We start from the raw sequence: 14045 nt of genomic DNA, 5'->3' as shown, positions 1-14045 counted from the left end.
CGATAACTGAGCCTCTTGAAATGTCCACCCTCGTTTGCTCCAGGCAGCTTTATCGAAATCTTCTTGGGCAGGCACATCGGGATCATAACCGATGAGTCGATTCCCTTGCATGAGGTTTTCCTCTGGAGGGTGCATCATTCGAAGGTACAGATTTCCTGATACAGAATTATCCAGTTTAGAACGGAAGTTGACTTTTAACATCTGTGGAGCGTGCGGTATCTTGGAGAATCCACTCAAGCAGGACTCTCCCTGGAGGATGCACAATGTTATAAAGCTATTAGCATAAACATTTGACATTTCGAAAGCTTCAGTGGCCCAATCATCAGGGTCATCTTGGATAATGCACAAGGCATCTACCCAAAGATATCTAATCCCAATGCTCCGACAAACTTGGACAGCATCTGCGACTGTTTGAGGCAGGCTCTCGAGTTTAATCTGTGAGATATGGTTCTGAATTGAGTTGCGTGTCGTTTTGAGCTGTCTCTCAGCTTCACATTTAGAGCCCCAGCAGTAGCTCAAAGCTGCGTATCTTTTTCTCGCAGGGTCCGGTTCATTCTTAAGATGGACATGTTCCTTCGAGATAATAAGGCATAACTTGGAGTCAGAGTCCAAACCGACATCCAGAAGACGCGTAGGGTAATATTTATCTTCGATTGGTTCAGATACTTCGGAAAGGGATTCAGCAATGAACGTATTCAGGCGCCTGATTGAAGGCGGGGATAAATATTCGTTAGATAGAGGTCTACGCCAGATCTGAAACCATGATGCACACGGATCTAGTTCTTGTAAGCTCTTCTTCGTACAGATACCATGAAAGGATCCTCGACGTACCACGGGCATCAGTGTGGATGTTATAATGGAGTGAATAATCATTCTTTTTACTCCCCCATTCAACAGTAAAGAATACATAAAGTGAATCTAGACATATACGTTTAGGAAGGCTAGTAGCTTCATCCTTGTTATCGCGAGATGCCTCGTATAACTTATATGTCATTCCAGAAACGTTGAGCTTTACCTGATGGGTCTTCTCCTCGTCGTTCAAGCCCTGACTAATAAACTCCCTGGATTTATCCCAACTTGACATGATATTTTTTCTGAGTATATCGCAGAATGCACATCCTCGAGAACCCGTAGATTCAAACCCAGGAAGATCGGGGAAGATATCGTGTCTCTTATAATTAAGCTTGAGCTCTAACCTAGGCCAAGTTCTTAACTCGTTAAGAGTTCCCGCACCGGCCATCGCCGCTATTGACGCATAATTGTCCTTATGTCTTTCGGCATTTGTTTCTTGGATCTCACCGAAGTCGACGAATCGCTCTCCGCCCTTGGAGTGTTTTATAGTGCCTCCATGTCCTGCGTCGTCAAGTTCTAGAACCTTGCAATACTGGCAAGGCCGATCCAGAGACGCAAATTCATAATGTTCTACTTCTTCTTCGACTGATATGCTAGTTTGACTTGGGTTGGTCATCTTGTCGTGGCTCTCTCTCTAGTCTTGTAGCAGGGAAGAACTAGGAATTTCATACAATAGTAAGAATACACCGTAGTAATAATTTGTAACGAGTAGTGCGGGATTAAGATATAAGAATCATGGAGATGGTTATAGCCACAGCCTCAGCAGCTAGTAATCACAAATCTAATAATTAACTATCCCCAAAGTAGAACTCTTGCCTCTGAATAAGGAAAAGCGTTTCCTGTTAATACAACCATGGAAATTATGGGGATTGAACAACAATAGTTCTATGTATTGATGAATAATAATAACAAATATATATAAGTCTTTTCCTTAGAGCAACTGCCTATCAATGCCTAAAATAAGCTACCAAAGCGCAAACAAATTTTGTTTCCTTTGCTCCGTTATAAAATTATTAATGTACGAACTACGCCTTGATAAGAACGCTTAGTTTAAGAGGTAGTTATGTAAGTAAACCCTCTAAACTAATAAGTCTAATACAGTAAACGATGAGTAAAAGTAATATAATTCAATTATGAGTAACATTATAAAATCAGGGGTTGCTCGTATAAAAGATCCATATGTTGAATCGAGCAAAGGGGAAAAAACATTGAGCTTAGGACAGGTGTAAAATGGAAACAATCCGATTGACCGTCTCTAACCAATAAAAAGGTGATTATTATATGGGCTCCCCTGCGACGATCATTATGGAGCCGCTCCGGTCGGTTCCCTCGCCCCGGATTCCTACATCAGGTCCACAAAGGAGACATTTCGGACCGGCATTCGGTGTATGTTGGTGGGTTGGTATCGAAGCCGTTGGGGTCCCTAATAGGCTCTTTAAGCCTATTATTAAGCTCTTTTTGATAATAACTTATCCAATGGGGCCGACCGCGGAGCATTAAGCCGATTATTGCAGCAACATGTGCTTATTTCTCGTGCTTTTCATATGATTTATCTTCTTTTATTAGAATTAGCAATTAGCCGTTCAAAAGTAAGTTTTTCTTTTTTTAAACTTAGTTATTCTATTTTAGCACCATCCATTCTAAACCACAACAATGGCTAGCCAAGAACATAGCGATCAACTTGATGAAAAGCAACATCCTATATTAGCCACAGCTCAAGAAGAGATCACTTCAAATACATCTTCCCACGATAATGTTCATATCGCTCAGAAACATGAAAATAAAGATGATATTGAGGCTGCGCAAAGAACTGAAACGAGAGATAAACGCACGAGGAGATCCTTAGATCTAAGAAGAACCGCTAGTAATGTACTTACACACGCGGCCTCGCACCTTACTACGAGGTCATGGCCAGAACCACCTCCTCCGCCAGATGGTGGTACAACTGCATGGGTGCAAGTCGCAAGTACGCAGGTTTCAAAATATAACAAAAGATAATTTCACTAACTGAACACAGTGGGGTGGCTTGTTATCTTCACAACTTGGGGATGGGTCAACTCCTTTGGTAGCTTCCAGACTTACTACACATCAACGCTACCGCAGTCTCCATCAACTATATCTTGGATTGGGTCTGTGCAAATATGGTTTTGCTTGGTGATTAGTGTTTTCTCCGGACGTCTCCTAGACGCCGGTCTATTCATTCCGACCTTCTTGGTTGGCGCAGTGATTCAAGTGCTTGGCATCTTCTTAATGAGCATCTCGACTCAGTATTGGTCGCTGATGCTGACTCAAGGCGTATTGACGGGCATAGGAGCAGGGATCTTTTTCACTCCATCCCTTGCCCTTGTCGCGACGTATTTTAATAAGAGGCGTGCCCTTGCAGTTGGACTGGCGACAACAGGAAACTCAGCTGGTGGTATTGTTTATCCGGTTGTTGTCAGGCAGTTGATTCCAACACTAGGATTTGCTTGGACAACAAGAGTACTGGCTTTTATTAATCTCGGTTGTCTTTCTATCGTACTTGTATTCATGCGTCCACGTCTACCTCCTAGGCGATCCGGGCCCATAATCGATTTTGCAGCCTTTCGCGATTCTGCGTACAATGGTGTCGTAGCTGGCATTTTCTCACTGATGATGGCTAATTATTTCTCTTTTTATTACGTGAGTTTGCCATGAAGTATTGGATGCCCCGAAGCAAACCTTCTCTGCTGACAGATTGATCCAGATTGCCTCATTTGGCAGAGAAGCCCTTGGCCTCTCATATTCAACCGCTTCGATCATGATCATCCTTATTAACGGAGCAGGCATCCTCTTCCGAGTTATACCGCCAATAATTGCTGATCGAGTTGGTCCAATTAACGTAATGGTTCCCGTTACACTTGCATGGGCGATCGTGGCGTTTTGTTGGCTTGCGGTTGACAATGTACCTGGCTTATATGTCTTCGCCTGCTTCTATGGTATATGTGCTGGTAGTTTTCAATGCTTAATTGCTACCGCTGTCAGTAAGTAACTTTGACCCCTATTTTCCCCTCTTATCAACCTACTTCACGCGTCGGGGGTTCCAAGTATTTCTATATTAAGAGTTTCTAACTGGACTTGGGACGTGATTGAATCACCTACAATTTTTAGTGCTAATCTAATTGGTTTCTTAGCCAGTATTACCAAAAGACTTGACATGGTTGGAACACGGCTCGGGATGGCTTTCAGCATTTCTTCATTTGCTTCCTTAACAGGACCGCCAATTGGAGGTGCCATCCAAGCAGCCAATGGCGGTAAGTTCGTAGGTGCACAGGTATGGGCAGCAACGATGACTACTATCGGTTTCTTCTTATTTCTTCTCGTGAGAGTGCAAAAGGCTGGATGGAACCCTAAGGTGAGGTTTTGAGGGGTCGGGGGATAGAAATGATCCTATATAGTATGAGCCGAGATACAGAAACAATAAATTATTTGGACATAGGTTTAGGTAGGTAAATAGAATATTTTCTAGCATAGACATTGTGGACTAAAAGTAGTATGAATAATTCTATTGAATACATTGAGCTTATTAAAAGAAATATTCGAAGAATTTTCCCCCTTGTTGAAGTCATGAATTTGGCTCTAGTAAAACGAACAATTTAAGTCCTATGTATCAAGGTAGGTATAAATTCCTAACAAGTTTTATCAAGACTATACACAATCAATGCAGAGAATATTGTCAGTCGGGGAAGTCCGTGGTATATTGTTATAACATGGTGTAATTCTATATTTTACATAGGTAGTTTACAGGTGCGAAAGAATGAGATATTGGGAAGTAATGAGATCCTATCTCCAAATAAACAATCCGCCCATAGACTCAAATCGTGTGAGACTTAAGCCTCCCAGAAAACTGGCTCGCCCCTCTTCTCGCCTCCAGCATCAGGGGATCCGGTGCAGTAGTCGTCATTTTTATCGCCGCCGACGCAACCCCTGGTGCACATCTCCTTGAATTGAATATCGCCGTGCTCAAGGCAGCTCCATAGAGATTGCTTAATGGTGTTGTCATCCGTTGGCATGTTGTTAGCCCGTAGGTTGGTGATGATTTTGTTAATGTAGTCACCTGTGACACTCATTATTAGTATTTCATTGGCACTGTTGATTGCTCTAGACTTATCTGTCTAAAGCTTGTTAAGTATGAGTATGACTTACCCCTTTCGAGAAGATAGGTACCGCAGTAGATGCCTCCGGTTTTGCAGCTTTTAGCAGTGGTAAAGCCAGCAAGAGCTGTGGTGAAGATGATTGCGACTTGGGCGAGTTGAACCATTTTGAAAGTTTAAAGTAAGTGAGTTTCTGAGTTGTTTTAAAAGATATGAAGTGTGATGGACTTTGAAGGTAGTGTAGATATAAGACTGTTCTTGTTGTTGTTGTGTAGAGTGATGCAGATAGTAATTGTTCAAGGTGGAAAAGCATCTCAATTTATACAGAAGCTTCATACCGTCGATGTGTAGTCTTTTACTATATCGTACGTAACTCAACCATAAACTCGATCTTAGCATCATGTCACTACAATAGTTACTGATCCTTATTCCACCCAGCTTGTAAGAAACATAGCCTCATCTTTCACATTAGATCCTCTGGCCACTTCCTTTCGACGTCATAGTGACGCTTCTCGCGATAAGTTACTAAATGTGATGTTTTGTTTAAAATATATTAATAGAAGAGATCTCCAGAGTAGCGCATAATAGCGTGGAGCTGCCCTGCCGCCCTACCGCCTTAGCTTCAGCTCTTACCTAACGCTACATAATTCTTTTTTCGGTCTAGACTTACCGCGCCTCCGCCCCCCCCCCGGTGGGATTTCACCTGTCGATCATTCGAGAGTACAGTCATAAAAGTTACGAAACTACAATGCTTATTTTGGTAATTATTGGCCCGGATATCAAGTAGGATGTAGATACCAAGAATACATATGTTGAAGATTAAATAGTTATAAGATAAACAGGTTTTGTTAAGGCTATGGTCCTAAAATATCCTCAAGTGTAAGAAGGGAACAGTGGGTTACCTTTGACAATAACGTGCAATTTTAGGACCAATCAAATTGCTTATATTTTGGAAGGCCATCCACTGTAGCCGTCTATTACGGTAGGTAATTAATAGATATTATCTATAGTAACTAAATTCTTCTAGTTAATTGATCGAATATTGCCGTATGCTGACTATGAAAATTGACTATCATGCTTTAATTAATATAATTTTGAGATGATACCTTAACTACCTCCTAACCTAAGTAGAACATTTGCCAATTACTGCTTCGTTAGGAGGTTCCGAACCTCACTCAAATCACTTCCATCTTTCTCTTCAGCCTTTTTCACGACTTCGAGGGCCGTTCGACCTTCAACGTCTCTTTTTCTTATGTCTGCCCCATGCTCCAGCAGCATCTTTACTATTCCAACATATCCTCTGCTCGCTGCAATATGCAGGGCCAACTCGGGAATTCTACCTTCTACATCGTCTTTATCCTGCTGTGCACCATTCTCAAGTAGATATCGCACCATAGTTTCATTCCCTCTTCCTGCTGCAGCTGCAAGCGCTCCCGAGTTTTCTATCTTTGCGCCATGCTCTAGTAAAAGTGCTGCAGCGCTGGTGTCACTATAGAAAGCTGCCACGGAAGCCAACGGAAATGGTGCAATGTCGGGATCTTGATTTGGATCAGCGCCTTGCTTAAGTAGAAACTCAATGAAGTTGATCGGTTGTTGACTTTGACATGCTAATGCGAGAGGTGTACCACGTCTGTCGAATTGATAATTGATGATTGTAGGGTCTTTAGAGAGAAGGGTAGCAAAAAGGTTGATAGACCCAGAGTAGACAGCTGCGAGGATAGTTTCTTCTTTGATAGACATGGTGGGGTATTTTTTTTTTCTAAAAGAAAAGAAATAATAGGGACTTGAGAGTTTAGACTTTTCCGCTGTACGTATTATTTGTATGTATTATTTTAAAATGCAGTAATAAGCTGTATCCTGTGAAACAGTACGAATGCATAACTCATTAATATTATAATTACGTTTACAACTTTTATTACTTCTTAGAGAGAGTTGTTAGTTAAGTTGATGCCTGCTTAAGGATTCAGCGATCTGCACAGCCTCCATAGCCCATATTTAACAATGACGTCGTTAGGGGGCTCAACACTAATACATCCAATCATCATTCCAAGCTTGGCTGATGGCTGATGGCTGACAAGCTGAAAGCGCATAACCAACTAAATAGCCAAGTGAGGCTCCTCTAGACATGCCATAACTGCAGATCGGATGATCAATATTCTATTCACAGAAGTATGTTATTCATGAGATCGCAAAACCTTTCTTTAGATGGGCATGATTGACTAGTGAGAGGATTGGAGGATTCAAAATAGTCGAAATCGACTAGAATAGCTTTTGCCTTGATGAGCGGCTCAGCTTAGAGAATATCAAGTTTAAAGCATAAACATACAATTGGTATGACTTTCGAAGTGTATATAGGAAGAGGAACTCTCAGACTATTCAGCGATTGTAATAGACTATTAAGAATTCATTGCCTTGCAAACATCCTTAAAATCACATATTATCCAGTTACGCCAATATTTCACATCAACATCAACATTCACCATGAAGTTCCTTGCTGTATTCATTACTGGGCTCTCGCTCGCTATCCAAGCCGAAGCTGCATGCCCCACGGTCGACGAGATACGTGCCTGGATCAGAAGCAAGAATCTTGTTCTCGACAAAACTGTTTTCTACACCAGCCCATCCAGCACCAACAGAGACGCCATGAACTATGCCGGACAGATCAACGGAAAGTTCTGGGGTAACGTCTACCCGAATGATCAATACTACGACTGGCTCGGCGACTGTGGCCCAGGCCCAGTCCAAAACGATCTCGCTCCTCGAATGTCTGAGGCTCTTGCAAGAGAGACCACAGGTTCGGCATATGTATTGTTGAAGAAGGGCACAACCCCAAGGCCCGAATCAGTTTTCAGTATGATTGATGACAACTTACACTACGTTAATCTTAACTAAAGCTAATTTCTCTAACAGTGCTATATGAATATCCAAATCTCAACGTCAAGGTCTACGCGGTTAATCCAGAGAACACAGACGAGACGAAAGAGTGGACTCCAGGCACAAACTGGAAGCGAGCGGTTCCGTTTGGCGATGTGCCGATGTGAAAATAAGCACGAGAAGGCATGCATCTTAGGATACTTCCATTTGCTAGTGACTGATCGTGTCAGATTATTTTCGGGTTAGGTATATCGGCGTTGTTTTACCATGACGCGTTGGGTCGTTTCTATTTGTTATAGTAACAGTTAGTTGTTAAATCCGACTGAAATTATCTCTTCACCAAAACTTTATGATATTTCTTGTGAATTTCCTGCGAGACAGACGTGTTTACGTGATATTCTATGGATTTGAAATTTGCCACCTCAGGGGTGACGATGGACTTGGTAAGAGTCTATATACTGGTTATAGAGAATTAGATCACTAATTTATCTTCTTTCCATGTTGTTATATCTATAAGTTTAGGCATGCTTACGTGAGGCGAGATCTTAAACAAGGTAGTTTTCGGTTTTAAGGGCGGAGTATAGACTGAGCCTGGCCTCGTTCACTGTAACTATTGCTCGGCGGTGGCGTAAGCTTGGCTCCAGTAGTGAATGTATGGAACAGACATGCATACCGATGTCGATCATCCTATATCCGTGATACCCTCTCCGCACGACGACCTAGACCGTCTTTGCATCTTGTGCTCATGGTGCTAACTCTCTATTGGCTATCTGGAGAACCGAGATAGTTCGAATCAAGAACCTGCAAGTGTCAATTCAAGTTTGGTACTACTCCAATCCGTATCCCAACCCTCAACGCGCATGACCTCGACGTCAATTGACTCAGCGTCAAAGCGGGGGAATGTTGCCTTGGGGTAATCTGACATCCCATAGCTAAAGTACTATATCTTGGATATCCCCTAAATGAGACCTTATATCGTTCTGTCATGTTTCTGTCATGAGTGACGTATGACATATTAAGCTGTACTACGTCATAAAATCAATATGGGTTTATACCAGAAGCTACCAGCGGATATTAAGGAGGTGGATATAATCATCGCTGGAGGTAAGGAATATAATAATTTACTGATAATTAAACCTGCTAATATATTATCATATGAAGGTGGGACAGCTGGGTGTATCGTAGCCGGACGGTTGACCGAAGCTGATCCGGGGCTCTCGATTCTAGTCATTGAGGGTGGCCAGGAGAACTACGATAACCCCAAGGTAGTAACGCCGGCACTTTATCCCTTGAATTTTCAACCGGATTCCGAAACAGCAATTTTCTACAAGTCAGCTAAGTCAAAACTCATTGCCAATCGGGAATATATCGTCCCTTCAGGGGGTACTCTGGGTGGAGGTTCCTCTATGAATTTCTTGATGTAGGTTAATATGTAAATGCAACATAAAAAAACCAAGCATAACTTACTGAAACCTTCTCCAAACCAGGTACACGCGAGCTCAGCGCGATGACTACGATTCGTGGAATACCCCCGGTTGGACGACGGACGAACTGTGGCCATACCTAAAGAAGGTACCTATAGTCACCTATATTTCACGTGTCTAATAGTCCTGCTAACAACTCTACTACTTAAGATAGAGACTTACCACGGGCCGGGAAATCCAGAACATCATGGCTTTAGTGGTCCAATCCAAGTATCCGATGGGCCCTTCCGTGGTAAGACTATAGAAGACGACTGGCTGCGTGCCGCAGAACAGGTCGGGTATCCGGAGATAAAAGATCTCCAATCACTAGATACTAACAACGGCTTTCAACGCTGGCTCAAATACGCTACTCCCGAAGGAAAGCGTTCGGACGTCGCTCGCGGGTATATACATCCTCGGCTGCGTGATGGTAAACATCCTAACTTGCATGTTCTGGTAGAGCACAATGTAGTACGTGTTCTGTTTGACGAGAATAAACGAGCCTGTGGAGTAGAGTTTACACCCAACACACGATTCCAAGCCCTGGTAAACGGCTCGGTATCACGTCCCAAACAGACAGTCCGAGCCCGAAAGCTCGTTATCGTGTCATGTGGTGCCTGCGGTACGCCTCCCGTACTAGAACGTTCCGGAATCGGATCCAGGGATATACTGGATCGAGCCGGTGTTCCCATCGTCCAAGAGCTTCCCGGGGTCGGGTCTGGTTACCAGGATCATTTGAAAGTGCCTTCCGTATTTAAGACATCTCTATCCCAGGACGAAACAGCTGACGCTTTGTTGAGTGGACGATTGTCTTTCAAAGACGCAATCGCCCAGGAACACCCGCATCTTGGGTGGAATTACGTAGATCTTGCCTCCAAGATTAGGCCGACAGATGCTGAAGCCGTAGCTTTAGGACCCGAGTTCCAGGCTTCGTGGGAAAGGGACTTCAAAAACCGGCCTAATAGACCACTCATAGTGATGGTTGTCGTTAGCGGGTAAGTACCTGATATATACCTCGAAACATAACTTGATACCTATCATCCACATCTCTCGATTCTTAGGTAGGAAATCATAGGGTGCTAACGCTAATACGATGTTTAGATTATATGGGGACAACTCTTCAGTATTGCCCACTGGTCAATTCGTGAGCATCTTGCCCTTCACAACCTACTCCTATTCGCGGGGTCATATGCACATCACAGGCCCCGAAGTTGGCGATGCACTCGATTTCAACACAGGTTTCTTCAACGACGAAAATGACATAGACCTTAAGAAGTTAATTTGGTCGTACAAGAAGGGTCGCGAAATCATGCGACGGACTTCTATGTATCGTGGTGAACATCCGCCCTGTCATCCTCGGTTCCCTGAGGGCTCCAAGGCAGCCCTCATTGAGGAGTGGAATCAACCTGTTGAGGGAGCCCCGATTGTCGACCTAGAGTACTCAGCAGAGGATGATGCAGCGATCGAGCAGTACGTCCGGGAGCGTGTTGAAACTTCCTGGCACTCGCTGGGCACGGCTAAGATGGCGCCGCAGGATAAGATGGGCGTCGTGGATAAGAACTTAAACGTGCACGGTGTACACGGACTTAAAGTGGTAGATATGAGTATCGCACCAGAGAATGTTGGCGCAAATACCGCCAATACTGCAATGGTAATTGGGGAGAGAGCAGCAGATATTATTGCTAAGGAACTCGGATTAGTTCTTAACTAATGTAAGTGTATGCTGATGCTATTCTCGACACCTTAGAGGGACCCGATAGGGCAATGGGCTGGATTTTGAAATTGATAAATTTGTAAATTGATTACTGGTATATCGGCATGAGAAGGGCAAACGGAAAGGATACACCGTTGCGAGTTTAGCTCGGCTCTACTCGGGATTGAGAATCTTTCTGCTTGATAGCGGAGATATACATATTGTACAGTACAATAAGCTAATGATTACGCTCACTTGAATCGTTACTTTCGTTTAGTATTGTGTTAATGGAAAGGATGGCTGAATATTTACTGCATTTGTACTGCGTGATATGTATGTATAACAGAGAAAAGTAGGCTATTCACGCGAAGTATATATAAAAGAGTCCAGGGGCTTCAGGAGCTGATAGGTTAGATAAATTACTTTGCTGATCATCGTCGGATTTATCGACAAGCGGAAAGGCCTCTGATTCGAACCGATCAGTCCGAAGAGAAGAATTGCGGCTACCTGAAATGCTTGTCAGTTCTAAAATTACCTACGCACGGGTATTGGCACTACAAAGTGAATATTATTGGCCGTGCTTATTGCGCTTGGCTCTTTTTGACGTAGTGGAATCGGAAAAGCTGAATACGATGGCTTATTAGCACTGCCAGAACACGAGCTGTTTTGTACCTAACCTAACCTAACCTAACCTGAGGCAGTCAAGGGTCCTCATCTGAAGCCATACACACAGTATGCCTGTAAAATAACGGATACATGCTAAATGACGGGTTCGTGATGGACAAGGGTCTCCCTTCCAAGACCCGGCAGTGGAATGACAAGGGACGACGTAGAATAGCCTATCAATGCAGTACGGTAAGTCTCTTTGTTATGACATATTTTGTAGATATATCATGGCAGCATTGTCTGATAATTTTCTTTGTTCCCCTCCATCCTCAGTCTGTGTGGTGACCCGAACACAAAGTACGCCAAGATGAAGTCTTTCTCGACCTTGGCAGTAATTGCCGGCTTCCTTAGCGAATCCGCATTTGGCGCACCTTCATTTGCAAGACGGCAAAACTCGACGACTAGTTGGGCTGCTCAGAAATGGGATGCCATAGTCGTCGGTGCTGGAACAGCTGGGATCATCGTAGCTGATAGGTTAAGTGAAGCTGGAAAGAAGACTCTTCTAGTAGAGCTTGGTGGTGCTTCGTACGGAGTTACGGGAAGCACAGAGAGGCCGGCATGGCTCGATGGAACGTCGCTAAGCCGCGTTGATGTGCCTGGATTATGTGAGTATATACCTACACTCATAGTATCTAATTGTCAGGCTAATAAGTTGGATAGACAAGAGTATCTTCAATGGAAATACAGATATCCTGTGTCCTCCAGGTGTCGTGAACTCTTTTCAAGCATGCACCATTGGTGGGAACAGTGCTATTAATGCTGGTCTGTACTTCCAGCCTCCAGCCTCTGACTGGGATGATTATCATCCAGAGGGATGGAAGAGCGCCGACGTCGAGGATGCGACACAGAGACTACTAGACATGCAAGCTTCGATAACAAGCTACTCAACAGACGGCAAGTTCTACATGCAAACTGGGTATGAGGCAGCAAAGAAATGGCTTGTTGACGGAGCTGGACTATCCGAGGTAGTGTTCAACGAAACCCCAGATAATAAGGACATGGTCTTCGGGCGACCATCCTACAACTACATTGATGGCCAACGAGGTGGCCCAACCAGGACATACTTACAAAATGCCCTAAAGAGAAGTAACTTCCACCTCCAGACAGGTGTTCACGTTAAACACATCAATCATATCAACGGCATAGCTTCCGGAATTACTGCCGAAGTTGATGGTTCATTATTAGAAATCAATCTTTCTTCCTGTGGTCGAGTGATTCTGAGCGGAGGCGCTATTGCTTCCCCGGGTCTCCTGATGCATTCTGGTATTGGTCCTCTCGAAACACTCGTCAACATGACCGCATCTGGGTTCCTGTCTCTCAACTCCACAAGTTGGGTCCCTAACCCATCAGTTGGCGAGGGTCTTTTCGATAACCCTAACACCTTCATCGAACTTACCGGACCAGAAATCGAGTCGTACGTTCACGACTACAACAATCCCATCCCTGCGGATAAAGATATGTACCTATCATCACGTAGTGGTCCCTACGCTTCCGCGTCTCAGACTTCTGCTTTCTGGGCGTACATGCCCAATCCCGATGGTACTAAGACCGGAGTCCAAGGTACAATCGACTCATCTGGCCACGGGGGATTTGTAGACAATAAGACCATCACGCTTAACATCTATGGTACCTCAGGTCTATATTCGGCAGGACGTGTTATCTTGTCTGATGACGGAAAGTTCATACCAGGTCCCAGTTCTGATGTCTACTACAGCGACCCTCGTGACAGTGAGAACATTGCAAAGTTCATCCATACCATCTTTCAAGCTCTGCCATCCTCAACGCCGGACTCGCCAGCTACCGATGGTCTCACTCCGCTTAACATTCCTCAGAATTCGACCCAAGAGGAGATCCGTACTTATATTACGACGTGGTCTGACTACGCAGTCGGCTCTGTCCAGCATTGGTCTAGCTCATGCAGGATTGGGAAGTGTGTAGATGCAGACACGAAGGTCATTGGCACCGATAACATTTATGTCGTTGATGCCTCGATCATTTCCCCGCTGACTGTTAACCCGCAGTTCGGTGTGATGGTTGCGGGAGAGAAGGGTGCGGAAAGGATATTAGAAACCTGGTAATCGGCGAACGTGGGTGCAACTCTTGTTTAGATATCTAGCTTCATGCATCGGACGGCGTTCATCTTATACCATAATATTAGACGAGGCGTATGATTACACTTTATAATGATATATTTATTGCATCATCGGTGCCTTCTCGACTCCTAATTTCCTCCACTCCCTCACTATTGATAAGCTAACACACCGCAACCTAGGTTGGACATTTTCCGTCTGTATCCTACATTTACTTATGCTTTCGAGGTTATCCTCCGGTGCAAACGGTTCTCATCTTAACTCTACCTCATCCGGCAGTGTGGCGAAATGATGG

The 14045-nt window shown here is 44.0% G+C and overlaps 5 protein-coding genes across 5 annotated transcripts; 4 read left to right on the top strand and 1 right to left on the bottom strand.

Moving 5' to 3' along the window:
• Nucleotides 1–2505: 2505 nt before the first annotated feature.
• GL218_04614 (Riboflavin transporter MCH5) lies at nucleotides 2506–4237 on the top strand (the record flags this gene model as incomplete). The annotated part of the gene is made up of 4 exons (XM_033581232.1): nucleotides 2506–2818; nucleotides 2870–3513; nucleotides 3578–3854; nucleotides 4005–4237. The coding sequence occupies 4 exons, from the start codon at nucleotides 2506–2508 to the stop codon at nucleotides 4235–4237; spliced, it is 1467 nt and encodes a 488-aa protein (XP_033435616.1).
• A 463-nt stretch (nucleotides 4238–4700) lies between these two features.
• GL218_04613 (uncharacterized protein) lies at nucleotides 4701–5131 on the bottom strand (the record flags this gene model as incomplete). The annotated part of the gene is made up of 2 exons (XM_033581231.1): nucleotides 4701–4927; nucleotides 5017–5131. 2 exons carry the CDS (start codon nucleotides 5129–5131, stop codon nucleotides 4701–4703), a joined length of 342 nt encoding a protein of 113 aa, XP_033435621.1.
• A 2314-nt stretch (nucleotides 5132–7445) lies between these two features.
• Nucleotides 7446–8005, top strand: GL218_04612 (uncharacterized protein; the record flags this gene model as incomplete). The annotated part of the gene is made up of 2 exons (XM_033581230.1): nucleotides 7446–7815; nucleotides 7875–8005. The coding sequence occupies 2 exons, from the start codon at nucleotides 7446–7448 to the stop codon at nucleotides 8003–8005; spliced, it is 501 nt and encodes a 166-aa protein (XP_033435622.1).
• An 876-nt stretch (nucleotides 8006–8881) lies between these two features.
• On the top strand, nucleotides 8882–11012 carry GL218_04611 (Alcohol oxidase; the record flags this gene model as incomplete). Its single annotated transcript, XM_033581229.1, has 5 exons — nucleotides 8882–8942; nucleotides 9000–9258; nucleotides 9326–9410; nucleotides 9473–10296; nucleotides 10403–11012. 5 exons carry the CDS (start codon nucleotides 8882–8884, stop codon nucleotides 11010–11012), a joined length of 1839 nt encoding a protein of 612 aa, XP_033435619.1.
• A 955-nt stretch (nucleotides 11013–11967) lies between these two features.
• Nucleotides 11968–13738, top strand: GL218_04610 (Cellobiose dehydrogenase; the record flags this gene model as incomplete). Its single annotated transcript, XM_033581228.1, has 2 exons — nucleotides 11968–12265; nucleotides 12321–13738. The coding sequence occupies 2 exons, from the start codon at nucleotides 11968–11970 to the stop codon at nucleotides 13736–13738; spliced, it is 1716 nt and encodes a 571-aa protein (XP_033435620.1).
• Between the last annotated feature and the right edge of the window lie 307 nt (nucleotides 13739–14045).

Source organism: Daldinia childiae (assembly GCF_008694065.1).
Source record: "Daldinia childiae strain JS-1345 chromosome Unknown Scaffold4, whole genome shotgun sequence".
Classification (NCBI taxonomy): Eukaryota; Fungi; Ascomycota; class Sordariomycetes; order Xylariales; family Hypoxylaceae; genus Daldinia; species Daldinia childiae.
This window is presented reverse-complemented; position numbering and strand designations above follow the sequence as displayed.